Source organism: Kryptolebias marmoratus, linkage group LG3, assembly GCF_001649575.2.
Source record: "Kryptolebias marmoratus isolate JLee-2015 linkage group LG3, ASM164957v2, whole genome shotgun sequence".
In the NCBI taxonomy this organism is placed as follows: Eukaryota; Metazoa; Chordata; class Actinopteri; order Cyprinodontiformes; family Rivulidae; genus Kryptolebias; species Kryptolebias marmoratus.
In genome coordinates this window covers 18,633,460-18,661,223 of record NC_051432.1, presented here as the reverse complement: position 1 = coordinate 18,661,223, position 27,764 = coordinate 18,633,460, and the positions used below count along the sequence as shown (strand labels likewise).

Genomic DNA, 27,764 nt, shown 5'->3' with positions numbered 1-27,764 from the left:
AGGGGCCGGCAGAGAACGGCTGGCCGACATTAGCGCTCCTGTTTCGGGGCAGCCGTGAGCCAGACGCCGCTAACTCCGTGGAGTTCGAATATCGAATATCCAACTTGAAACTAACTTCACTGCGGTCCAGAACCGTAAAGTATCAAACACACCGAGCTGGAAACACTTTATTAGGAGTGTATGTCCAATGTGTTAAATATCACAACTTCATTAATTATAAAAACTAGAAGTGGTACTAATTATTTGAAGAGTTGTTCTGGGAGCCAAAAGTCCCAGTGTTGTGCACAACATCTGATCATAAAGAAACGAGGCGGAAATCTGGGCATGCGCACTCGGACCAGCTGACACCGGCAGTGACGCAGAAATGGCGTGCTCCTCCGCCCGGTTCACTACACGCTTGTTAGCGGCGTCCGTGTCGTGTGGCCGTTTCAGCGGCCGTTTTCTGGCTGTTGCCGGCAGACACGGGGGAGTTTGTCGGGCTCACCGGGGAGGGACAGCGGCCGGCCTGGGCTCCTGGAGTCGCGGAAATGCGGTGACATTGACGGGACTTCTAGGTGAGTTACGTTAGCTAGCTGTATTAGCAAAACAGTTTCAGGACTCTTACATCAGCTTGTCCTCTGATGTAAATAAACCCTCCTGTCTGTAGAAGAGCCCGGGTGTTGTTGGCATGCTGACAGAAAAGTGAATCTTGTTCAAATGTCTTTGTAAAGTCGATAACCACCTTGGTTTACGAGTGATATAGCTGCTCTATTTAAGTCTGCACCAATCTACACTGAGCCTCTCACATCTCCCATGATAGGATAATGATGTAGTTTATTATGGTCAAACAGAGGTTTGAACTTCACTTCATCAGTCTTCCCTTTTTTTGTTTTTAAGCAGGTGAAGTTAGGGGCTTGGATTGTATGTGATATGTCACCGTGGCTGCAGAAAAATGCACACATATCAACAATATTTGGGATGCATGAGAGTATTAACAGGGTATCAGCCTCAACAAACTCAGGGATTGTATCATAATCCTGCTTGTAATGCCCCTGATGATGTACTGATTTTAATATGTACAAAACAATAACTGCTGCAGCAATAGCAGGGAGAGAAGCTGTCAAAAATATACTGAAATGGTTTAATATTCCTGCCATATTGTTAAACTAACAGAGCTGAGTATTTTATAAAACTGGTGTGTTGCGTGTGTATACTTGTGTATTTTTTGAGACGCAACGCTGGCTGTATGTTAATAATGTAAGTTCATATATTTAAACAAATGTTTGGTTTATTGTAAATGTTAAAGTTCATTTTACTACTGACTATTATTGATCTTTTAAGCTTTTTATGAGACGGTTTTAGACGTGTAGAATATGCAAAAAAAAAATCAAATTTTATGTTTTTTAAAGCTGTCACTAAAAAATCATTTCCTATTCAAAGATAAACAAAATCAGCGGCATGGTACAAGTTGGTACTGAAAGTGTGTAACTGTTTTTTTGTCATTTTAACATGCTGTAATTACACTGAAATGATGTGATATGCAGTTTGTGCAGAGGTATTTTTATGAGCAGTAACGGTAGTTGTCAGTAGAATTTGCTAACAAGAGTGCCATGTAAGGTAAATACATTTTTATTTTATTGAATCATTACAGTATTTGTGATGTTTCTGTGAAATTATTACCTTTTTTATTCTTTTTATATCTGCCTCCTCTGCAGGGCTGAGATGTCCACATGGAATTACGTGCCACTCTTTCCACTCCAGCTGCAGATTGGCCAACAAACAGGACCTGTACGATATCTTAGGTGTCTCCCGCAATGCCTCACAGAAGGAAATCAAGAAAGCTTACTACCAGGTCTGAGGTCACTGTGTTTATTGAGCTTTTGTCCATCCCAGTGGTGATTTAAAAAAGACATGTAAAGTAGACCAACTGATTGTTAGTAAAATAAATAATGTGAAAAGATGAAGGCATGTCTGATGGACAAATATCTTGATTTTGGAGGAAATATACAATCAGGAGTTTTTAATTTTCCTATATTTCCACACACTTTTTTTTTCTTGTGTCCAGCTGGCAAAGAAATATCATCCAGATGCTAACCCAGATGACCCAGAGGCGAAAGAGAAGTTTTCCAAGCTGGCTGAAGCCTATGAGGTACAACACCCGTCTTGTTTCAGATGTACAGAGCAGCCAGGGAGCTGGTTCTTAAACTCCACTGCATCACTGCTCCGTTGCTTCGTTTCCCAGATTCTGAGTGATGAGGTGAAGAGGAAGCAGTACGACACGTACGGAGCAGCAGGGTTTGACCCGAGCCATGCTGGGGCGGGCCAGCAGCAGTACTACAGGGCAGGTGCGGCCAACATAGATCCAGAGGAGCTTTTCAGGAAGATCTTTGGAGAGTTTGCAGGAGGCATGGGCTTCGGGAACATGAACAACATGTTTGACCAACGACCCGAGGTAACACCTCACACTGGACTTAAATGTTAAACTATCAGGTCGTGACATATCAGTTTGAGCTGTAGCTTTTATTTTTTACCATTATTAGTTTAAAAATAAACAAGTAGAAAGTATATTCAACAGGTATTTGAGAAATAAATGCCAAAGTGCTCTGTTGTAAATAAATGTCCTGTTTTCCTCAGTACATGATGGAGCTGACGTTTTCTGAGGCAGCTAAAGGTGCAAATAAGCAGCTGAGTGTGAACATTGACGACACCTGTCCGAGATGTGAGGGGAAGGGCAACGAGCCGGGCACCAGAGTGTCTCACTGTCACTACTGCAACGGCACAGGAGTGGTGAGCGTCACGCTTTCTGCAGCGGCGCAGTGAACCCGTTGTTTTGACTTGTTTTACCGTCTTCACGCTGTTCAGAATTACCGTTTTTCACTTGGTTTGCTGATCTCCTGCAGGAGTCGATCAGCACAGGTCCTTTCATGATGCGCTCCACGTGTCGACGGTGTGGCGGGAGGGGGTCGATCATAAACACGGCCTGCATCCTGTGTCGAGGACTGGGCCAGACCAAGAGTGAGAAGAAGGTCACTGTACCTGTGCCTGCTGGTGGGTGAAACATTAGAGAGCATTAAACCTGCTTTAAAGCAAGAAATGTTATCTATTTTGTATTCTGAAGGTTCTCCGCATGTTTCATTGCGCTACATTTTGATTGGATGTGAACTTGCTATAACTTATAGTTTTTATCCTAAATGCTTTTTGTTTTTGTTCCAAGGTGTGGAAAACGGTCAGACGGTGCGGATGGCAGTAGGGAGTAAAGAAATCCTTATAACTTTTAGGGTGAGTTTTATTTTCCAAGCAGTTAAAGGCTTTATCCAAGTTTTATTTAAAGTGCTGCTAATGTATAATAATTCTTTAAGATTACAAAGTCAGGCTTCTTTTCATGATTACAATCACTTTGTGTTTTGAAGTTATTGAAGTGCATTTACACTTTTGCCCTTTTTGTATTCTGGGACTTTTGATCCTTTAGTTTAGATTAATCCTGGTCACTGTGTGTAAACAGCTCTGAGCTCATTTGTAGACCTGATCCAAGTTTACGTGTTTAATTTAATATCTCCAGGTCCAGTCGAGCTTAGTGTTTAGACGTAACGGAGCAGACATCCACTCTGATGCTTTCATCTCTGTAGCCCAGGCCATCCTTGGAGGCACCGCCACAGCACAGGGCCTCTATGAAACCATCAGCATGATGGTGAGTGAGTCAGAGACGGAGCTAACAGATCATGTGAATGACTTTACTGTGATATTTGTTATTCAAATACTACATTTGTGTATTTCTGCGTGGTATGGATTCAAGTTAAAGTACTTAATGTTAAATATTTACCTTTAAAATCTGAACTGTTGGTTATCATCTCAGTCTATCGGTTATTTTTTTTGCTTCTGGATAAAATAAGCTCCTGAGGCTCCAGGCTCGGAGTTCCTACGTTCCCACAAAGTTTAGAATAAGACGTCTCTGCTGTCTCTGCTTTCAGATCCCTGCCGGCTGCCAAGCTGACCAGGTGATCCGGTTACAGGGGAAAGGTATACGGAGGATGAACACCAGCAGTTACGGAGATCATTATGTTCACATCAAGATTAAAGTGCCAAAGTAAGACCCACACAGACCTGCTTCCTGTATTAATTTTATTATATTTGATCTTATATTTTCTTGTTGCCACAACACAGTCACGCTGTGCTCTTTGAATTTTCACTCGCTTGTAATTATCACAGACGGGCCATGCTTTACATTTTAAGGACCTCGTCGTTTAAATTGTCAACAGTTACAGGTTTATATCGATATTTGTGGTCTCTTCTTCCTGCAGGAAGTTAACTCGAAAACAGCGCTCTTTGTTGCTGAGTTATGCAGAAGAGGAAACAGATGTCCAGGGAACTGTCAACGGTGTCAGCCCTTCAGCAGGTCAGAAACGGATTTAATCTTCATCAGACTATACACACACACGCGCACACACACGCAGAGTTAAAATCACCTATTTGACCGTAGGGCTGCAACTAATGACTATTTTAATAGTCGATTAGTCATCGACAATTGAAACAATTATGAAGGATTATGAATCACATAATTGTATAAAACTCTGTGTCTGCTTCCATCTGTCTCATGTGACTCCTCTTTAAATGCTCGTGCACCACAAAAGTGCTTCCATGATATGTGAGGTCCACTTTGCACTTTGGGGATAAGTTTTTTTTCCTTTATCAGGAGTGAAATTATCCCAAATCTTGGATCGTTTAGCGCGTCGCGTTGTTTCACAAGTAGCCGTCATGACTAAACATGCCGCGGAATGCTGTTACTCATGTGGGAAGCTTGCCAGGGATAGACAGACGGGAAGAAGTCTCACTCCATTAAAAACTATTATTAACTACTATTAACAACAATTAAATTCATCATTAACTACTTTTGTTGTTGTTAACAGCAGCAGTAATCAAGTAATTTCTCATAAAAAGTATGCACTTCTTTCTTCATGTCTTTTTATAAGTTATGTTTAGCTCTTCAGTTTACGTTGTCCCAAAAATGCCTGTTTTGTCCAGGAGGGGGCAGCAGCACATCAGACTCCGGTGAGAGGACGTCCACACCGGGGGAGAAGAAAGAGGAGGAAGGCTTCTTTTCCAAACTAAAGAAAATGTTTAGCTAACACTCAGCTGCAGGTCAGATATTAAACACTTTATTTCAGTCAGGAAGTCAGTGTGAATTTATTTTCATTTTATCTAACATCACAAATGCACAGATTTGTTCCGTTCAGGTAATCCCTGCTCTACGTGTTCAGGGTAAAACATAAAAATGTGATGAAGGAAGAAAAGAAAATGAGTCTGGAAGCACAAGAGAGTACCTGAGCACAGAGTCAAAGTAAAGAGACTCTGTGGTGTCTGTTGCTTTAAACACAGTCACACTTTGTTGGAGCAAAAGTTGGCAAACGGGCAGGTTTTGTCCTCCGAGCTCCTGATCCATCTCCACAGACACCTGGCTGCTCTAGAAGGAAAGAGATGATGACAACTGCTCTCTGAAGTAGCTCCACATGAAACTTCAAATTAAACAGAGGTGGTCGCAGCCTAATGGAAAATAAAAGTATTTAAAGAACATCTAGCGAAAGTTGTTGTTTTACTTGTCACTTTCTATAGGTTACAGTTTTATTCTAACCTACAGATATTTACCTTTTTAAATTGTCTAAAAGCAGCTAGTGTTCAAGACTTTTTGTCATTTTGATCGATGTGTTCTGAAGAATCAAAGTGGAATCCATGATCAGATTTCTTTATCTCATTGTGACCCGATGCAACATGATTTAAGCTGAAATGGCGCAAAAGAAGCAACATTTTAGGACACAGAAACTATTAATTTAAAAAAAGATTGATAAATAGGAGGCTAAAGTTGGTAATTGAAAATAAAAGCAAAATCCCTAATTCCTGATATGGTTTTGCTTTTTCTGTTTCTACTTACTGACTGTTCCTTTATTTAAAAAAGGAGACGAACACTGACTCTGTTACAAGTTTCCACCATTTCAAGAAAAAAATAATTTATATAAATTTGTCATTCTTACAATAAACCCTTTTTTTTAAGTTGTTTTGGTTTATGATTTTTTCCAACAGTTGTCCTTCAAAGTTCAGCAGTTAAAGAGTGATTGAAATGTTTTTTTTCAGTCGTGTAGACCAAACGGAGCTCCGTCCTTTACACAAAGAGCCCCGTAAATGTTTGCATCCTTGGAGATTTACAAGTGGCAAAATATAAAAAGCAAGAAATCAAACACGTCTTTTATTATTTTTAAAGATAATTAGATTCTGCCTTTCGTGGTAACTTCAGTAAAATTTCCAATACAAAATAATTTTAACAGTAATAAAAACTGCAGTCTGTCCAAAATGTTAGATGGGAAATCAGATCACAGCTAAAATTAAAGAAAGACGTTTGCAGAAATGTGTCAAATCTGACCACCTGTGTCAGCAGGATTTAGTGCATCAATCCTACATTCAACTAAAAACTGAAAGTGTTGTGGAACAATGGTTAGTTTATGTGCTAATACTTTGTTTCATTAATGGGAGTTTCTGAGCTGCAGTGCAGCTTGAATCTAAATTTATAACAATTAATAAGTCAAATTAAAGAGGTGACTAATCATGTTTAGTGGCTTTTAGTCCTGCTGTGCGGCAGTCTTGGCCTGTGGTCTCTGAGTCATGGCTGTGAGGAAACACAAGCTGAAGTGGAACTGCAGCACGTCGCACACTTTGGACCAGAAGTGTCCCGTGAGTCTCTGGAACAGCCAGAACCGAGCCAGCCACGCGTCCAGCAGCTTCAGCACCACAAACCCGGCGCAGGACAGCAGGGCCAGCAGCACGTACCGGCCTGTCGCGCTGTCCCCGCGCGCCAGCTGCACGCGAACCCCTTTGTACGCCGCTAGGGCGACGTGACAACCCAACGCCACCTCGAAGCCCCGCTCGTGCGCCAGCGCCAGGCCGTAGCTGACGACGGAGCAGAGCTCGAGCGCCGCCGCGTGCGACGCGCGCCACCTCGCGCGCTCTATGAAGTCGACCCACACCGGAACCCAGGCGAAGATCGGCAAGGTGAACCACTGGTCGAGCACGGCGGGGGCGCGCATCAGCGTGGCCAGGCGCGTCCACTGCACGGGGCCGTAGAAAAGAGCCATGAGGGCGAACACCTGCCTCAGGTAGCGGCTGTGCTCCGTCTCCGCTACTCCCGTCCTCCAAAACAGCCAGTACAGTCCCAGAAAGACGTAAGCCACGTTAATCAGGCAGTTAAAGGGCATCGCCAAGAGCGCGGGCATGGAGTCGACACTTTTCTCTGCATAATGTTCGTAAGTCAAGTCCACTTTAACCCGGTCGAACAGACTCGTGTTCGCTAAAAACACACAAAACACGAACGGAACCGACACGTGGAGCAGAGCCGACCTCATACCGCTGAGATATAATTTTTAACTGCGTAGAAATCAAAACCAGAGAGGTTAAACGACATGAACGCTGTTCTGTTTACTTAACAGGTTCGCAACGTTCAAAGTCGAAGCTTTGTTTTCTTCCGGGGTTCTGAATCACGTGGTGCTTAAACTCAGGGTTTGGATTGGCTGCCAAGCGCTCGTGCTGCCGCTTCGGCTGTTAGCTGCACACCATTTATAACCCGGCTAAAATAGAGCGGCTGTGAAAGCGGGGTCTCAACCAAACAGCTTGGTCTTTTTTTTGAAATCTGACAGAAAAATTAACTTAATAAAAAAACACATTTGAGGAGAGTTACGGAAAGGAGAAAGAAAGAAAGAAACAAACAAACAAAGCACAAATTTTCACTCATCGCAGATTACTCTATTGTAAGTTATTAAAATAAGGCATCTAAAAAAATTGCAAGACACACCTTAGTTCAATTTTGAAGGAAATGAAAGATCCAGATGGCAGGTGCGAAATACTGTCAGATCCAGATGTTGACTCCAGATAATCTAAAGTCTGGTTAGGTCTTTAAAATGTCATTCTTAAAGTGGGCAGCGGAAAGAATTCCTCAGAAGTGCCATATATAAAAAGTCCTTCTGAATATGAACACGTTTTGAGCCAGGCACCAGAACTTAATGAAAGATAGTATTTATTTAGGTTGAGAAATATTTCCTCTAGTCGGTGAAGTGATTTCACTCAAATTTTAGGATTCTTTTGGAGTTTGATCAAAAAATTGTATTGCTTATCAACCAAACCATTATGGACTGAAAACTGATTTTTGCAGTAACATGAAAATCATTCAGTCAGATGCTGTAGAACTGTTCAGCAGGGCTAATTGGCAAAAATCAACAAATTTTCCTTTAATATGGATTAAAACAGTTTATTCTGGTGAGTAGCTCCTTAAAACTTGTTGCCCGGTCACAGACTTGGAGCCAAAGTTCTGACAGATTAGTTTCTATGGAAAACTTTTCCGTGATTTTAAAACGACACTTTACGACGCAGGCAGTGAGAGTCCGTCATTAAGGCATCGTAACTTTTAGTGTTCAGAACAGAAAGTAGAAAAAAAATTGACATTAGAAGCCAATACCCCTTAATTTGTGAGTCTTAAAACCATCACTTCCTTTTGCCTTTTTAGGACTTTAAATCAGTGTGATTCACAACCATTCCCAGTCATTATAATGTCATAATAGCCATAAATCACTCTTGTTCGCTCATTACATTATGTCATAATGAAGGGGTTGTGATGTTGCTCATGCTTCTTTATCTTTTCGGTGGAAAGAGAGTGATTGCTTTTTTTAGTCTGGTTTCTGGTTTGGATGGAAAGAAAAGTTGGCAAGAAAGAAGAAAAGAACAAATGAGTTAATGGCTGAATATTTTCTTTATGTGTCTGTGTTCCTGACGAAGATAAAATAAGCACATCATAAATGTTATAAGATACTTTCATTTAGGCAGGACCTTTCATTAAAAGCTGTCCACCTGAGCAAACAAACAGACATTTATCTAAAGGATTCAGTTAATGAACATAAATGCTTATGAATGGCACATCTGCAGCTTTAAAGATGAATAAATTTGTGACTGTGTTTGCCCACAGACCAAACACATGCATGTTAGGTTAACTGGTTAAAGGTTAAATTGTCCCCAGGTGACTTTATATGGCAGGACTTGCCAGTTCAAACAATCAAGAATATTATCTCTTTGTAACAAAGGCCGTTTTCGGCCTGTTGGTCTTGAGTTTGACTCGTGCTGTGCAGGTTATAGAAGTGTCTGTTCTAAACAAGCCACAGTGTTTTTGTAATTCTTGTTAATTACCTTTTAATGTTCAAGTCACAGAACTTTCTTGGCGTGAAAACTCAAACGAGCAGCAGCTGACAAAGGTTTCAGTCCAAAGCAAGTTTAGAAAGTATTGGATCAAATGATAAAACATATTAAATGACAATTAAAAGATTTCAGCAGGATTATCAGCACTTTTTTCTGTTTTATATTTAAATGAAAAGATGTCTGACACTGTTTGGATGCTGCATTTTCTTTGCTGGAGTTTTACCTACTTCCTTTTATTTCTAAATTTACTGTTTATTTAAACTTTTCTTGATTTATTACTCTTTTTGATAATGGTTTAGATCAGGGCTGCATTATATTTAGATTTTAAAAGAGACTTGTGTAAAACCTAAACGACATTGCTTTTAAAGTCATGCCTAAGTTTTTAGAATAATCTTTTCCTTGTGTGTGTGTTTTTTTTTTCTTTCCGTTCCCACTGTTTAATTGAATAAATCAGCCTTCGTGGTAATAAATAGTCTCTGACCTTTCTGGATGTCAAAAGTAAGATTTCTGCCCATCGATGCCAACGGAAAATGGCTTTTTCTCAACAGCTTGGTATTCAAATCCGCAACCACATATTACTTTAAATGCTGAAAGTGAATAAGCAGAAAACCAAGACCTTTACAAAATGACTAAGTGGTCGATTTTCTTCCATTCAGCAAGCCTTTACCAAAGTCAATAACAGCCAATTAAACTCTGGCCACTACAAGCGACTTAAAGACATTATTTAACCTTTTCCAGAAATAAAGGCCAAAAGCTATACGGTCCAAACAGATAAAAGCTTCTGTCTGCCAATCAAGTGTGACTGACGAGTGGTTGCTGGGAGTAACTGGGAAAAGTAAAATGGAATCACGGGGAGCTCTAAACGACTTGGACCTTCCAAGAAAAGCCACCTCACAGCTTCTCACGGCTCGGCACAAAAGGTTAAAAACAGAGTGTGTCTGGTAATTGGGCTTGTAGGGTTGCTCTTGTGCTCCTATGGCAGAGCTGATGGATAATTATATTTCGAGTGCAAGGATGATGTCCTAGCTAACAAAAAGCCAGCGAGTGAGTGACAGGAGGCACTGGCTGCGTTTGTGTGGAGACGGATGGGAGTTGGTGACGAAGTGGGAGATCTGGGCCTGAAAGCAGCAGATTCAAATGGTGAGGCTGGTTTACCAGGATTATTGCTGAGCTTGTCCTTTTGACTGGGAGATGGATTTTGTTTTATGTGGAGAGCATTAAGCCTGGGATTGTGTCTGTTTTTTGTTTTTCAATGGGCTTCCCTGGCTGTCGAGAAGGACAATTGAGGTTTGCAGAAGAGGCACTGAATTCTTTATCCTTCAAGAAAGTGACAAATGGAGTAAGACCTTCACAACCAATCAGTCAAATAATAAAAAAACAACACCTGTAATATGTAACCTTGAGATTATCCAGGGTAGCTGCTCTTTATAATTAAAGGCCTTGCATTCTTTAAAGAAATGCATATCACCCACTGCCTTTCATTCCAGAGTTTTAAACTAAAATCATCTTTTCCTGAGAAGGGACGGAGTTGTAATCATTTCGGTCACACCTCGTCTTGGCTCACAGCTCGTCAGATCTCATTCTCAGAGAATGTTTTGTGAATGATTCTCAGCGACTACCACACCAGATTTTAGCCCAATATCTGTAAAACTGACTAAGTTTTAATCATTATTGTGTTGGCCAATGTTAATTAGTTATGGTGGCCATCTTAAATTGGGCTGACTTTCAACTGTTTCTTACTGTCTTGTTTACTTTTTATCTGTTTGCTTTGTTAGGCACTTTGTATTTGAAAAGCCCTATGTACATGAAGTTAAGTGAGGCTGATTTTAGTAGGGCATCCTTCTTTTCATAGTTGTCAGACACTATTTAAAATTTCACCTTTGTATGAGTGGTGTGCTTTTAATAAAGTAGAAATATTTTTAAGCTTTGTCCAGACACACACACACACACACACACACACACACACACAGAATTTGGATCTACTTACTCACTTGCCTACAAGGCCTGAGTGACATTCATCACCAATTTAAAGGTTGCTTCTATTCCTCCTAATTTCTGCTGTTTTATTTTTCCAGATAAGTGTCAGTTTCTAAGCTCTACAAGAAAACCATGGGGTTATGATACTGGTAAACTATGTGTTTGAGGAGTGAGTAATCCAAACCAGATTATCCTGTGATTCATCCCATAATCAGAGCTGCAATCAAGTTGTTTTAGGATGACCAACTTTGGCAACAAGGAACTGGCAACTATAACCACAGTGGATAGATATGCAGCAAAAAGAAAAGCCAATCCACAGATATTTCATTCCTGATCAGTAGAATTCAGTGTGTGTGTGTGTGTGTGTGTGTGTGTGTGTACAAGTGTGAAGCTAAATTGTAACACTGGTTTCAGTCTGTTTCCCATTTCCCCTCAATCAGGAGAACCTCTCATCCAATTTCACCCTTCCCCTTCCTTCAACCCCCATTTTCAGCTAATTATGGTTTCAGATCACTACCACATGCATGTGGGCACACACACTCAGGGTGTGTGTGTGCGTGAATGTATATTTATGCCCATCTCAAGAGGTCAAGGAGAAGTTTTGTACCTCTCCAGCTATTAAAAGCCTGACCCCAGATTTAGTATCAGATCACCAGATTGCCAAATGTTTTCCATATGGGTCTTTCCATATCGGTTCCCATATTAGTCCACAGTCGTCCTCCCGTCACTCTGCTACAGGAACACAATGACACAGAGCGCACAAACGGATGACCTCAGGACCTGTAATGTTTTTCAGATTTCCTTCAGATGTGTAACACAGACTGAGGAGCCTGTTTGCTTTCAGCCAAGCTACCAAATGCCCCACCCCCACCCCCTCCACCCTCTGCATTTTTTTTGGAAGGGGGGGTTGATTTATGGGGCTCCTGTGAAAGGAAGTATATCTGGGTGAAATCACTTTCTGTTGGGAAATTTTTGCAGAAAACCAGCAGCCCAGCCTGTGGAAAATATTCAGTTTGGCCCAAAAAAACCTAAATGTACTGAAATAAAGTGTAACTGGACCTGAGTGGCCTTCTGTGGGTGTGTGTGTGTTTAAAGTTTGCTATATATTGCCACCACACACAGAGTTTTATCCCTGCAGTAAATTGTAAAGGAAAACTGACGTAACTGGGTTTTTTTTTCCTGAATTGAAGCAAAATTTTGTTGAACAAAAAATTAATAAACTTTACTGACTATTTTCAAATTTATGCGACACAGTCAAGACTTGCGGTCCCACCGTTTGTGTGTTGTGGTTGCGCAGGTCGTCCTTGCAATCTTTGAACAATATTTTTTCAAATTTCAATAGTTTGCAGGCAGCTATTTGCCTGATCTGTTGACCTGATCTAATGTACCTAACCAAATAAGGTGAGTGAGGGTTTCACCTGTCAAATTACAGCTTTAATTGGATCAATGAAACACCAGATTTAATTCATTTATAAGTCATGTTTATGATGTATCTTTGCAGCAGACTAAACTCAACTATTAATTACAGGAAATTAGTGATAATTTTTGCAGCTGTCATATTGTATAGTTTGTTCGAAGTAGGATATGAACTTGTGTTCAGTATATGCTTGGCATGTATGCACGTGTGTGTAGTTCTTGTCTGCACATGTGTGTGTCATGACTGAAACGCCAGCAGGATAGCAGACCTGGAGAAAACCCCACCAGACTCCTGTGCTCCGAACACTAATCATTCAGTTAAAGAAAATCTCCTCTGCCGTCTCTCACACCCACTTTCTCTCTCAGCCAGGCTTCTCTGGTGGCCTGAAGCCAAACAGTCTGAGCTGTAAATTATAAAATGTTGGCAGCGTGGTCAACAAGAAGCACTTTGTGTATTATTAACAACTGCTGCCACTTCTGGTAAATCTTGTCGTTCAAATTGTTGCTTAAAGGTGGTTTGGTTAGGTTTAAGTGGACTTACACTGATCATCTATGAATAAGGAGTGTGTAATATGCAGTTGTTTCCCTTTTTGTCACTAAAACAGCAGTTATCAGGTTATTCCTGGAGAAATAATATGAAGCTCCGGGAGGTGCCTCAGGTTGCACAGGAAGTGCTACAGCTAGCTGTTTTATTAGCATTTGAAAAATAACTAAAGAGTTTTCTGTAAATAACTATGTAGTACAAAATTAACAGCATTGTAAAGGGTTATAAAATAAAGCTTGTGGGAACCGCTATTAAATTTATGCAACTGAAGTTGTTTTAAGAAGGCGGCTGTTCACTTTGGTCTTGGCATTCAAAGAGCTATCAGCTGAGTGTGGTGTCATTTAGCGTCATTCTTCCCATCTGTTATCATAATTCTAGTGTTTAGTTTCTTGTACTCAGTATGCTTTCAGTTCACTTAGGTTATTGGATTTTTCTCTGTGTCAGCCTTTGTTTCCTCAGCTCTCCTTGTTGCTCAGCTGCGCTCACCTGAGGCCCATCCACTCATCAACTCACCTTATTCTCTTCTACTAATCAGCTCTCACAATATATCTAGTTTTTACGGTTTACCCATCTTCTTTTTTTTGCTTGTGGCCTGGATACATGCCTTTTATTTGTGATTGAGATCTGCCTCCAAGTTTCCATCATTTCTTCAACTCCAATTGATGACCATAAGAATATTGTTTATAGTTTTTTTTTTTCCCAAACCGTCACTTCAGAGGATCTGAACTATTCTTTTAATTTTTTTAAAGATATCTTTTAAAGATGACAATCAGTTAAATAATCCACACCCAACCCTAACAACACTAGCAATAGTTCCTTGGTTGCTGTCCCTAAGGGATTGGCTTTGTTGCCAACATTAAAATGTGTGTGTAAAAATGGGGGTACCAAATTTTATAATTTCCCATCCATCAGCATAAATGAAGCTATGTAAGGATAAAATTTTCATTTGAGGTGAAACTGCACCACACCAACGTATGACTGTGCTGCATTTTTGCAATGTTTACTAATGTTTATTAATGTTTATTTGAGTTAAAAGGTAGCACAGATGTTACAGCTTCATCAACTTAGCATTTAAACACAATCTTCCAGTTAGTTTTCCAAACCACATTAGGCTCTTTAAGAACTGTTCATTTTCTGCTAAATTCTCCAAGTCAGCATGTCGCTTTGAGGATAATATTTGGTCTTATTTAATTGCTGACTGATGCTGCTGCCAGTCACAGATTCTCAGAATTGTCTAAATGTACAGTATATTGGCAGCTTGTGGTCAGTATGGACTAAATAGTCCAAAGAAATGCTGTAGCTGTCAGGCGGGTGGAGTCTATTTGATTTATTGTCTCTGCAACAGGCCAAGAGTTTTCTTTTAAAGCAGAAATGCAACCCAACCCATTCTGATTGTTCCCATGCTGCAGGTGGGGTTCTTTTTCTGATTTCTGTGGATCTTTTTTTTTTAAATTTTGTCTAGCTGACCTAGTTGTTAAACTAGGACTAATGATAAGAAGATATTTTATGGTGACAGTCTGGCACGGGAGCAAGCAGACAAAAACCTAACAAAGGAAAATTAGACTGGAACAGGAAGCTGGAACAATACATTGGGGTGTTGAGACAGAAAATATAAACAGTTTGAAAGTAGCAGCATCCACATAAAATACAGCCAAGAGAAACAGAGGACATGCAGGGAGGTCATTTGTCTGGAAGATAGATTGAAGTTTCTGTTTATATTAGAAACTTAGATGGGGAAGAGAGGGGGAACAAACCCTGTCCACTTTAAAGCTTTAAACTCTCTGCCTTTGGTGACAGACTTTGGCAAATAGAAGCCAAAATCTTATTTTTGCTAATTTTCAAAATACATATAAGAAAACAATATCTAGGATTGAGCAAAGCAGCTGGTAATTGTTTGAGATAAAAAAAGATGTATATTTGTAACCAAATTTTGTTTTTTCTTTTAAAACTTGAGATATGTGAGCTGATATCACCCACCTCCATGAAAAGTGAACGGTCATGTAATTGTGTGAGTTTGTCTGTATTTTAGCTAAATATATCATGGAACCACTGGATGGATTTCAATAAAAGTCAAAGTAATTATTGGACGTACATCTACAGCTGAATTCAATTAAAGATGGCCACCACAGCTAATCAACCTTGGCAAACACCAAAATGGGTATAATGGTCAGTTTTACAGATGCTGAACTGAAATATGGTCCGGTGGTAGCTGAGAGTCATCGCCAAAACATACTCCGAGTGCTAACAATCCGCACGGGAACTTAGTTTAAAACTTCTGCATGCAAGGCAGCGGCTGATATGCATTAGTTCAAGGAATGCTAACTTCAAATTACGTTGTATTGTCAGTTATATTTATGTTCAAAGATCTTTCTTTTTTCCTGATTGTCTCATAATTTCTTGTGCGGCTGTTAGTTACTGTAACTGTTACTGTGTGTTTAGAAACGGCACAAAAATGGTCAAAAGAGACAAGAAATTGAAGCCTTGCGTTTTCAAAGCAGTTGCTTTTGTCTATTTTAGTATCTCCATCACTCTGCTTTCGGCTTCCCCTCACTTTTCTGGAAAGTGTGCCAGTCTAACCAAAGACTCGCAGCCTCCCTCTCAGAACGGATGGGAATCTTCCTCAATTTGCCCCCAAATTGTCCTTAATTACAGGAACCCACAGGCGCAAAGAAGCAAGTGCTCTGTAATTAGTCGAAATGGAAATAGAGTCACTTTGTGTTATTCTGAAGAGATTACCGAAGACAAAGGTGTCAGACTGCCCCGTAAAAACACAGCTCTTTACTCCCTCATTTCAGGGTCTGAACTCTGTTATTTGGTGGTCAGGCGTATATAAATGTTTAACCTCGTCGCGAAAACACAAATTCATCTTGTCAACATGGGGAATGTTGAAAAATATAAGTATTCAAGCTCCTAGTGACCATGTTCTTGTTAAAATGTATCTGAAGTCTGAAAATGTTATTCCAAACGACGGTTTGCCAGAGGATTTTAGGGCAAAATTGCTGCTCCTGCATGAAGGGAAAATCCATGTTTTCATATAAAACTGTATCTTTCCTAACAAAATACACATCTAGAATTTTGTCCTAATGAAGATATGGACCCATACCCTCTGTGCAGGTTGTAATAGCTCCACATCACAGCTCAGTTGGTTGAAAAATTTTGGCTTACCACCCACACATGTCAGTGACTACCAGTGGTGCCACTTATTGTACAATAATCATTACAGAATGCATGAAGTCTACAATCATGTTTCAACTAAAACACGCATTTACTGCCTGAAACTAAAAAGGCTGTGCAAGCTTTATTTTTTTTAAATACTTTGATTCCAAGCAGCTTGACTTTCTTGTAGCTTTTAATATTCTGCTAATATTCTGCATCTTGACCTCGAAAACAAGGTGAGTGATGCCACTTGAAAATTATTTGGTGCATGAACAGGTGGAAAAAATTAAGTTTATTTTCAAGTGTAAACAGAGAAACATTTCAGATCCAGTTGTGGTTTCTGCAGCAATGGCTCATTTTTTTAAGCACATGTTGCACAATATGCTGTCACGATCAAAAAATGAGTAAAAAAAACAACCAAAGTTTTAAGAAAATCTTTGAAAGACCTTCAAAAAGCCTGAAAAACTATTTACCCAGGCCAGCTTTTAAAGATTACAAGAAATTCTGCGCCAGCTTTAGCCCACCATATTTGTTTTCATATTTTCAGTTGTTAACATGCTTTTTCCTTTGGTGTCACAGATTGAATAATTTGAACAATAAGCAACCCTTTATTAAATCTATATTTAGTTTAGAATGGCCTTTCTCAAACATTTACTGTGTTTCACTGGGAAACTACCGACACAAGCTTCTTTTTCTCAAAGATCCACATTTCCCTGCCAGTCTCTGAACTAAACTCAGGCTAAATTTATCCAGAATTTCAGTGTAAAACCTAATAATTATAAGTTCAAAAGCATAGTTCAAGGCCTACCTAGTTAACACCCTTCCCCAAATAGCATATATTTGTAAGTGGAAGTCTGTTTTTTGGTCAAAATAAATAACAGTAGCGTTTAGACTGATGTGACCACAGGCACACTGTACATTCTGAGTTCTTGTGGCTTTTTTCTTTAACATCGTTTGTGTGTTTTTGCTTACATTTTTGTCTGTCTCCCTTTCTTCCACTTTAAATATCACTTACTCAAATAGAGACTGTCAGCGGTAAAGCAGACGGACTTCGTTCCACACGAGTAGATAAAAGTTGGGGTTAAGAGGGTCCTGCTCTGTTTCTCCCCTCCTGTCAGTTTTACAGCAGGCGCCTGCCTTCATCTGGGCTGCGCTGCACGCTCGGCGCAGATTTGCTTTTGGTGAAATGTACACAGATGTTGACACTGTCGTGTAAATACAGCTTGGCTGGGGGGCCCAGAGGGGCGTCATGTAAGGGAGGTGAAATCCACAAAAGGTACCTAAAAGTAGTGCATGTGCTCTGGTTCAAACTGAGTGAACGCAGATGCTGACGCTCCACTTTACTTTTTTCTTTTTTTTTTTTTTCCGCCCATTCACAACTAGGAACTACTGTTCCACTGTTTGCAGCTGAGCAGCTCCATCCAAACATTTAGTATTTAGGTGTCATTTTTAACCCTTTACACTGTCATCATTATTTCAGTGGAAATATTGTGAAATTCCTGACAGTAAAGCCCCCAGGCTGTACTGGAAGTGCTACAGCTGCTCCTGCTGCTGTTTGTGCTCACGGACAACCACAGAATTTTCTGTGAATAACCAAGTAATCTGCAATTAATGATGATGAAATGATTAATCATGAAAATAGCATTTGCATGAACCTTTCTGAAGTTTTGTTTAAGGTACCAGTGATCTGCTTTAGTCTTTGCCCAGCTTGGACTAGCCGTAGGCTCATCAGTCCGGTCAGAACTAAAATCCATTTCTCCAAACTGAGATTTTTTTTACAAAGAGCTATCTACAACAGGTAAGATGTTATTTGTTCATAACCTTTCCACAGAGCACCATGTTAAACCTTTTAAGATACATTTTCCAGTTTAAAAAAGCAACATTAATGAAGTATTTATAAAAATATAAGCCTAATATAATTAATCACAGCTAATTATGACATGAATATTCATTATTAGATGTGCTGGTGTTTTTTGGCTGTAGCCACAGCTGCCATTTATTGTTTATATTATTAACATCCTGTCCTCTTCGGCAAGCTGCCTCACGCTCTTCTGTGAGTTATCTTTCTGCAACAATTCACATCAACACAACAGTTTCTTCAGGGACACTTAAGTCCACAGACACAACAATCTCAGCCCGTCAGCTGCAAATACAAGCAACATTTCAAGCATGTGGTATTTCTTGGTAGCTCTTTATCAGTATCCAGTCAAACTGCTCCCACTCAGTATGGGTCAGATTTTATTTTTTGGAGCATTCGTTTCTGTTTCGGGTCAAAGTTGTGCTAAAGCTTGTTGCAGTTGTCATCAGGTATGAGGAGACCCGGCTGCTCACACAGACACAAGACGGAAAACCACGCAGACTGACACTCGCTGCTAAGGTCAATTTAGTATCACAAATTAACCCAACATGCATGTTTTTGGTCTGGGGGAGGAAACCAGAGAACCTAGAGGAAACCCACTGAATGAACACAAGCCCCAGGCAAGATTTAAAGCTGAAACTTTATTACTGTCGAGCTGCAGTACTAAAGTAACGGTGCCATAACAGTGTTCTGACTCACAAACAAAAACTCTGGTCCGAGTTTATCTTTAAGGAGGGTAAGTGGAACTAAACCATTCCAGCTCGATGCTTTCCACAGCGGAACAGTTTCCCTCATTCCAGGCAGCAAGGATTCAGATTTTTCCTTTCATTTGTTGGTTGTTTTGTAACTTACGGAGAAAGATGAGCGCTCTCTTTTTTTCCAGCCCCAAAGACTAGAACTGCTTTCTGAAAAACGTGCCCGTTACCAAAGTGTAAAACCTGTTAAATGACTTGAAAATCATCCTGACGGAGATGTAAAAATCTTTGCCAGATGTATTTTAAAAGCATCGCGTTGTTTCATATTCACCAGTCTTATTTGTGTATTTACAAAACTTCTACTCTTTTTCTTTCATTCACTAGCCTCTGTGATCAAAAATTAAGAACTAGCAAACAACAGAAAAGCTGATTTCCCTTTTATCTTTCTCAATAGCTTCAGAGTTTTCATGACAGTTCTTTATCAGATTGTGCGTCATGTGCTTAAGGACTTTGAGTTTTTATTCAGCTCTTGGGAGCTCTTTGAAAATCCACTTTCTGTCCTCTCTCTCCTCAGTCTGTCCTTTAAGGCAGTGCTGTTTCAGCAGGGGGTAAAAGGGAGTCCTGCGTATGTCCGCGTGTGTTTCACAGTTCACGAGCCCGCGAGTGCTTTTGTTGCCGCTGTCAACACTTAAAAAGACCACAAATCAACCTGAGCATGCATACTGGACTCATAGCAAGTTTAATTAGCTGCATTGGAAGTGCACGAGTGATTATGTTACGTCTGTTGTAAGCACTGCCATTCTGTGTTGACAGAAGCGTTGTGGCTGTTTTGGTGAGAACGGAGGGTGGAAGCAAAAGTTCTGAAACCTGAGCAACATTTCATAATTTCTCTGCTGCTTTTCCTGCTTTAGGGTCTTGTTGAGTGAAAGGGGAGAAAGTGGAGTTGCAGGGTACAAAAGAGAACAATGTGGGAGTTCATGTTTTGAGTAACTGGGAGATTATTTCATGGGTCTGAGGAACAACAAGTGTTTTTCGTCAGCAGATTTTAGAAAAACAGCGTTCTTCTGTAACACATCATGGTCTGGGATTAATCTTTAAACATTTCTTAAACGGCAAACATTTGCCTCTATCAGTGATTTCAGACGTTAAAGTTTGCCGTGAAAGTAGCTGAGAGTCAACCTCAACACATACTCTGACCACTAACACATTTTGAGAGACATTTTGCAATATCGGATGAGATTGTGCATGATTTGACTAAAATGGCTATAACCCTGTCATTTTTTTTACATAAGATAATCTTATTTTAAAACTCTGGCATGAAAGTCAGCAGAAGATATGCACTCCATTAAGGAATGTCAGGCCTTTAATTTATATGCTTTTTTAAAATCAGTTTTAACATATAAGTCAACTAAATTCAGTACTTTTCTATTAATTTATGCATACAGAACAGTAAACGTGTAATATTCATACACAATATAGACAGCATGTTCAATACTCCAAAGGTAAAACGCATCCAGAGGCCTTAAATCAAAACAAAAGCTAACAGAAGAGGATTGTGCCACATACTGGACGCAGAGGGGGTTTATTTTCTCTTGTGTTGTAACAGCTGCAGACGAGTGGAAAGAGTCATCACTACATATTAACATAATGCCGTAGCGGGATTTTACACGGTAAAAGTGTTCATCATAAGGATTATCCATAATGGACGACGGGAAACACACCCAAGCAGACTCACGCAGACAAGAACAATTTGTTTTCGCACATCTGCGCACATTCCTGCGACTGTCAGCGCCGCATGATTTTTGGCTCTGGTAATGGAGTCTGCAAAGGCAACATTTCAATAAGTCACCGCAATTAAAAAAAAAAAAGAAAGGAAGAAACATCTGCGAGCTCAGACTTTCACTGTGACGAAAACCTTTTTGCTAAACACGTTTCGGTCCCAGCTCACGTGGTGGAGGCTGTTGCCAAAGTCTGCCTTAAATTCACTGGGGAGAAAGGTTTCTTGCTGCAATCAAGAAATGTAAATTTGAGATCTCCCTGATGTTATAACGCAGATTGTTAGACGCGCAGTACCTTTCCATGTTTGGAAAGATGTTGGTTTTTTTCCCCCCTTAAATTTTAATTTCATCTGCCTTTCCTGCAGCTGACTTGAATTTTCTGGCCAATGCCAGTCTGAAGCTGCTTTAGGCTTCACTGTGTTCATATGATCTGGTTCATCCCATGTAATAAGAAACAGACTTTTCATACTTTTACTTCTCATCTTTTGAAAAATGCAAGCACCACACATTAACTAAACTTTACTTGACTTCAAGCAGGCCAGGACTGTGCAGGTATCCTTATAAACCCAGTATTGGTCTGAAAAGTTGAGTTCACAAAAACAGCCCGACGTTGCCATAGAGACCAGTCAAACACATTTACAGCCCACCTCGTCCTGCTGTTTGTGAGACGAACGTCTGTCCTTCCTCTTTCCACTCGGCTGTAAACACCAGGACGTGACAGTTCTCATGGCTTTAAAGTCGAGCTGAGCGCACTGACAAGTTTACACCACCTCCTCGCTCTGTCGACCAGACTGTTTCTGTTTGCTCAGACCACATAATTCAGCTTTTATTTGATTCCAGGCCACACGTAGGTGGGATTCTTCACAGTGCCGTAATCAAGACTTGTGTCAGGTGTCTGTGTTTGTGGATGATGTTTTATTATTCTCCTCAGAGGATTTGCAGGTGTTTAGTCTGCGCCATGACTCGATGGGCAAATAAAGATGCAAACAGGAAATGACAGGTTGATGGTTCATCATTCATGGTCCTGGTGAGACTGCCATAGTCTGAAAGAGGAAGTGGTAAAGAAAAACCCACCTCCCTTCACATCCCTTTGTGTTTAAAGAAGGCTCATTTTGCAGAGCAGTGAGGAATTCTGTGTTTGTCCCAGTTATTGCTGAGTTTCCTGTTAATAGTCGGTGCATAAACTAAAAAAAAATAATGTCTGTCTTTTTGTTTTCAAACTAAAAAATAAACAAATTCTGTAATAATGAAACTAGCAGTACTTAAAGAAAGTCATATTGCCTGCCAGAGTACGTATTACTGATGACTCTCCAGTACTACCACACCAATTCCTAGGTATCTGTAAAATTGACTGATTTAAAGTTTCTTTTTTGTGAATGGTATGAGCTTTATCTCACTGGACTACATCTGACAGAGACTAGTTGATGACTCAAAATTGCTTAAAAAAAAATAGGCAAATTTTCTGTTGCAGTCTCCAAGCATAGCTGTGTGGTTGTGTTTTGTGCACCATTTTTGAAAATCGCAGCCTATTGTCCCGTTCACAACTTTTAAAACTGTATTCTAGGCCATTCGCAGTAATTTGTTGCCCACATTGTTTCTGCCTTGCATACTTTGCTCTCACCTGGACAGCCACTCCTTATCATTTAATCTAACTCCAGTCCACTTTTGAAATAAAAATATGCAGATTTGAACCAGTTTTATAACACAATTATTTACTATCTGTATGATTTTTAGACCTGGATATTTGAAGCTGCTGTTTTCTGCCACAGGAGAGCTCTTGAGCAGGTGTCAAAATACTGCTGTAGTGCTCTTAACATTTATGAAAACTAAATTGAGAAAGGTCTGAGAAAGGTTTCAGAGCCCTGCAACAACTCGATTTTGGGAGAAATATTTTGAACATGTTCAAAATTCAAGTGGGAAGACTGATAAAATTATGTCACAAATATTTACTGGTTTTCAGAAAAACTCAAAGCAGAATTGTGCAATCAGTTGTGTATACAGCAGAAGTGAATTAACATTGTTCTAAGATATTTATCTCTCTTTTTTGGGCTTTAGGAGAGCCATATTCTGGGAAACTGTTCGTGGCAGAATTATCAGTCAACGATGATGTTTATTCAGTAGCAGAAAGTTCAACAGCTTCTGGGATGTGACGCTAACTCGTGTAACTGCTCACTAAAAACATGACATACAAGAGAAGTTTGTTCCTTTTCAACGAGGACTCATTATCCTTGATTAATTCAGGCCTGATACACCAAACTGCAGTGGTTTCAACAAAACAATGACAACAGACGAGAGTGGTGCCAGTGGTGCTGTTTACGTCCTGTCAGTCAGTGGTCTCCTAAACAAAGACCTGAAAGAACTCCGCTGAATTTAATACGTTTAAAGCCCATTTGGATCTTGTTGAGGTTTTGTTTTGTGGTTTCAAACATGAGGCCGCTCTTTCTTTTATACCAGTTCCAAACAAGCTTTTAGTGCATTTCCTTCTCTTGTTTTTGCATTCTTTCTTTATTATGTTGGTTTTTTTTTTTCATTTTAAATGTTCTTGTCCACATTTCTTTTCTTCTAATGATGCTTGGGCAATGTTAGATGATGTGTTGTCAGGTGCTTAAAAGACAGATTTGTGAAAAACAATAAGTGGCGGTGGGTGATTGTCACTGCAAACATGCACACAAATTATTGTCATTGCAAACATGCACACAAATTAAAACCTTGATTAAACTGAGTAATCATTTATGTGCATAGTGTTTCCTTGCAATAACGTTAACTAAATAATCATTTGAAAAACAAATCAAAAACATAATTTTTTCTGTATATGAAGGTAATTGCTCCTTGTGTAGTGTAATATTATTATGATATATAAATACATATTCAAACAAACTACTTTTGTATGTTTGAATCATGCACAATTTAAATTGATCCAAGTTCCTATGTACCATATTAGTTTTCTTTTACTTCAATCTGTTTTCAAAAGCACAAAAAAAAACAACACACAAACCTCCTCACACACACTGCGACCATCAGTCCAAGTCTCTTTGTCTGAAGAAGCTTAATGGGAAGGAAGCTGCTTTTTAGAGCACAGAAGTGAGTCAGCAGTATGAAGCCAAGGGTCCACTTCACCTCTCCGGGCCAACGTTTGAAAGGCAACATTGGTGAGAAAGCAGCCCTGGTGCAGCCGTCAAATCTGCAGCACGGACCACCCGCCTCTATCGACAGCCCACACTCAGGCTATTTTTAGCAGCTTAGCAAAAACTGGGTTTTAAATTTGGCTTATTTGATTGCTAAATGTTTGGTTTGGCTTGATCCCAGTTTCCTTCCACACATTATTTATATAGTAGATTTTTTTTTTCTAGACTTCTCAAAAGCATGACAAGATCTTACTTCACTCACCAATCAGCAGATCAGGTGAAACAGGTGTTTATTGTCTTCCACGAGGACAGGTCAACATGTGGATTGGGGACACCAGGACTGATCCGCCAGCCTTCTGAGTGGCAGAGAACTGCTCTTCCTGCATCGCAGCAACTCTGACGTTAGAATTACAGTTTCTTTTTTGTTTATCTTTTGTTAAGTGTTTAATTTGGTCTCATTTGGATTATTATCAGTTTTGCTGATTGGTTTTATTTTTTTGTTGTTGTTGTGGTGTTGTATCATTGCCACTAAATGTCCTCCATAGCTCATGTTTCCAGCTCCTTTCAGACCACTTGTATTTCATTAGTAATCAGCACACCTGTTCTCATTTAGTAATCACCTCTCTCAGCACAAACATTCCCTGTAGGTACTCACAGTATCTACCGGGGTTTTCAGATCCTCTTGTTTGTTTCTGTAAACTGTTTATTCTTATGAGTAATCTTCTGCTCTTCTTACGCTGCTTTTGGATGCTTTCACTCCTCATCCACCTGCTTCCTGTTTGCCTGCATTTAGACCCAAATGGGACATTTTTATTATCTTGATTTGTTTAAAAAGGGGGACTAAAAACTCTGCCTCAGCACTGAAACCTTCTGTAAAAACACCTCTGACTTATAAAGATATGGATTCTAGAAAACCTCTAAGCGTTACTGTCATGGAAGATAAAATCTGATGTTTGGTCTTTACCAAGTTTTGAAGTCGAGACCATATTTCCTCTTCTTTGATACAACTTTTCTGCCTTTGACGGTGGCTGGAGCACAACTGTATTAATAAATATTAGTGACTATTCTCTCAAAGTGTATACATATTACTCCCCCCTGAGACCTTCTCACCAACAAACTCTGGTTGTGGAAACTTCTCACCTCAATGAGAAATACACAAAATATACAAGTTGGGTTTTCCAGTCTCATTCCAGAAAAGTGTACTTTGTTTTAGCCATGACAGTGACCTTTGATATGAACCAAAAGCTGTGAAGTGGCGCATCCATGGATAAGAAAATTGTTGGATCCCATTTGTCTTTGCCTTTGGTGTTGGAGTCTCATTAGAGGTTTCTTTGAAATGACACATACATTTTAAATAACCTGTTTATTTGATTGCCTCTTTAGTTGTGACTTCTTGGTACAAATGAGATTATAAAAAATGTCCCCACACCTCGTAGCTTCCACTGACCTAGCTCAGTTTAAAGTTGCTAATTAAAGCCATCCTAATAAAATGATCACTGTCTTTTTTAAAATTGATATTATGCTACGCTGCCAATAATCAGTTTTCATTTTGTTCTGGGAAAGTAGATATTACTTCTAGTCAGTGAGACAAGCACACAGGTATTTTTATGCTCCACCACACGGACTGAAACACATTTTGCTCCTAATCTTTCTCCTTCTCCTTTTCCAAAAACAACAAGACCATGCTTTGACTCAGCCCTTCCTGCCTGCTCTCTTCTTTTCCACCAAACGGGACTTTCCCTCCTTCTTCTCCTCCTCATCCTCTCTGACAGCATTTGGATACCCCTGGAAGTTTTTACCCAGACAATCACTTTCACCTGGTATTGTACTTAACATCACTGCAGATCTGTAAAGAATACTATGTAAACGCCATGATTTGTAGGTTTTTATTGTTTTATTATTATAAAACTAGTTCATGTGTTCTGTGTAGTTCTGATTGTTTCTCACCTGCATCATATAATAGGTCAACCTGTTAACTTGTAAATGAAGAGATCTTGCAGACAATAACTGCCTTCAGTTTAGTTTAAGAAAATGAAATGTTCAAACAAATAAAACTAATAAAATACTGGATATACAAATCCAGCTTTTGAACAGCTTATTCCTACACAAAGCAGATTAGTTACTTTACAATGTATGCATCATATGCCAGTTTTTTATGTGTTTTTGTGAATTGAATGTTTTTGATTTTAAGAAAGTTTCAATTTTACAGCTAAAGTTTGTCATTATGTGTTTGGAGAAATGAATTAGAGGCTGTGAGAAACTGTCTCAGAGATGAATGTGCGACTCTTCTGGTTTACTGGCCATGCCATGAGGATTTACTTGTGTGTGTGTGTTACTTTGTCAGGACAAATCTGTGTTACAGTCATCTTGTAGGGACTCCCATCTCTTCAGGGGATAAAAAGCAAGTTTCAGAATTATAAATGATTAAGTTTTTCGGGTGACTGCTTGGTTTCAAAGTTCAGGTTAGGGTTAGGCAAGTAGCTGTTATGAGAGACAAACATTAGTGACACTTGTCCTCCTTTCTCCTCCCCTCTGACCACAGCGGATCTCCGTCCTCCAGGCTCCATCCCAGCCAGATCGTGGGAAGATACTCCTGCTGGAAAACAAAAATAAACAGATAAATAAAATAAGATAATGTGAATAAACCAATAAAAGCACAACTGCAGGAATCTGTCCAATCAGCAATGAGTCCAAATTTAGATGCAGACAGGAAAAGGTTTGGTATCTGTGTTTACTGTGTGAATTATTAAAGAGTTCCTTCATATGGTTGTGTGTGTATGTTTGTCTAGCAAAGGTTAAAGTACTAAACTTAATAATAAGCCATGCATTAAAAAGAAAAATTTTTTATTTGTCCCTCAAGAGGGAAACTTCCTTTGTTTTAGCAATGAAGTCAGACAGCACAATAAACACAGTATTACAATGTTTAGAAAAAAATGTATTATTATAAATAAAAACATGCATGTTCGGCTGCCTTCAGGACCAGGCCTCCTTTGAAAAAGAGATCTGTGACCTCAGTGGGGTTTGCCTGGTTCAATAAAGATTATTAAAATAATATAAATAAATATTTTGTTAGTAGTTTTTAAAACGGCAGCAGTTCTCTAACACTTGAGCAGTGTAATTTTACTGGTTGGCTAATGGTCTCTTGGAAATATTTCCCACTCTCTTGGCTTTATGTTCATAGAGTCACTCTGTAGGTCCAACTTGTGTTTTAGTGCTCTTTGAACCATTCCTGGTAAACACATTTATACCAGGTTCACTGCTGTTTAGTGTCAAAGTAACGTGCGCCTCAAGGATCCTGATTTTCTTTGCAGAACAGAATTTAACAAAATGATTTATTTCACTTCCTACATAATCATGATGTTTTAGCTAATTCAGTGTAAAAAATCACAATCCCATCTTTTAATAAACTAACTCATTGATGCAATCTGGTTAACTTCTTTTAGATTAAATCCGTCTTTGCGGGTCTTTTTGAGAGGAAATGGTTCTCCTGGGCATTGAGAGGTTTTCTTTGGGAACTCCAGTTTCCTCCCACAGTTCAAAAAACATGCAGGTTTGGTTAATTGGCAAATCTAAATTGATCTTAGGAATGAATGTGAGCGTGCATGGCTGTTTGTCTTGTTTACTGACTGTAATGGATTGGAAACCTTTCCAGGCGGTACCCACCTCTTGCTTGTTAAGACCTTGGACAGGTGCCAGGCGGACCCTGAACAGAACAAAGTGAGTCTGGAAAATGAATGGATGCTTTAGTTGATATAAGAAATAAATCAAAAAGAAAAGTTAGAAGCAACAACACTGATTCCGATGTGTCTGTCATTTGCACATTTTGAAATTTGCAAAAGTAATTTGTCGCTCAGTTGTTCCTAGTTTATCAGAAAACGCTCCTTTCAGAGACTTGAACCAAGGAAGCAGATGTCATGTTACCACCCACGTGGTCTGATTGACAAGTGGTTAACTAATGAGAAGTTCAAAGTGAATACAAAAAGAATTTGTCTGAAAACAAATGAAACTACACAA

General features: G+C 39.5%; 2 protein-coding genes and 1 long non-coding RNA gene across 3 annotated transcripts; 1 reads left to right on the top strand and 2 right to left on the bottom strand.

Moving 5' to 3' along the window:
• Positions 1-322: 322 nt before the first annotated feature.
• On the top strand, positions 323-5,794 carry LOC108240541 (dnaJ homolog subfamily A member 3, mitochondrial-like). Its single transcript, XM_017424512.3, has 11 exons — positions 323-554; positions 1,695-1,831; positions 2,045-2,128; positions 2,222-2,431; positions 2,614-2,766; positions 2,880-3,027; positions 3,194-3,258; positions 3,539-3,667; positions 3,948-4,063; positions 4,278-4,372; positions 4,999-5,794. The coding sequence occupies exons 1-11, from the start codon at positions 365-367 to the stop codon at positions 5,100-5,102; spliced, it is 1,431 nt and encodes a 476-aa protein (XP_017280001.1). The 5' UTR covers positions 323-364; the 3' UTR covers positions 5,103-5,794.
• Positions 5,170-7,490, bottom strand: tmem187 (transmembrane protein 187). The gene has a single exon (XM_017426572.3). It carries the CDS (start codon positions 7,362-7,364, stop codon positions 6,585-6,587), a length of 780 nt encoding a protein of 259 aa, XP_017282061.1. The 5' UTR covers positions 7,365-7,490; the 3' UTR covers positions 5,170-6,584.
• Positions 7,491-25,942: 18,452 nt separating this feature from the next.
• Positions 25,943-27,764, bottom strand: LOC119616913. Its single transcript, XR_005233001.1, has 2 exons — positions 27,414-27,764; positions 25,943-26,346 (listed from the first exon to the last, which is right to left on the bottom strand). It is a non-coding gene; the product is annotated as an uncharacterized LOC119616913 (long non-coding RNA).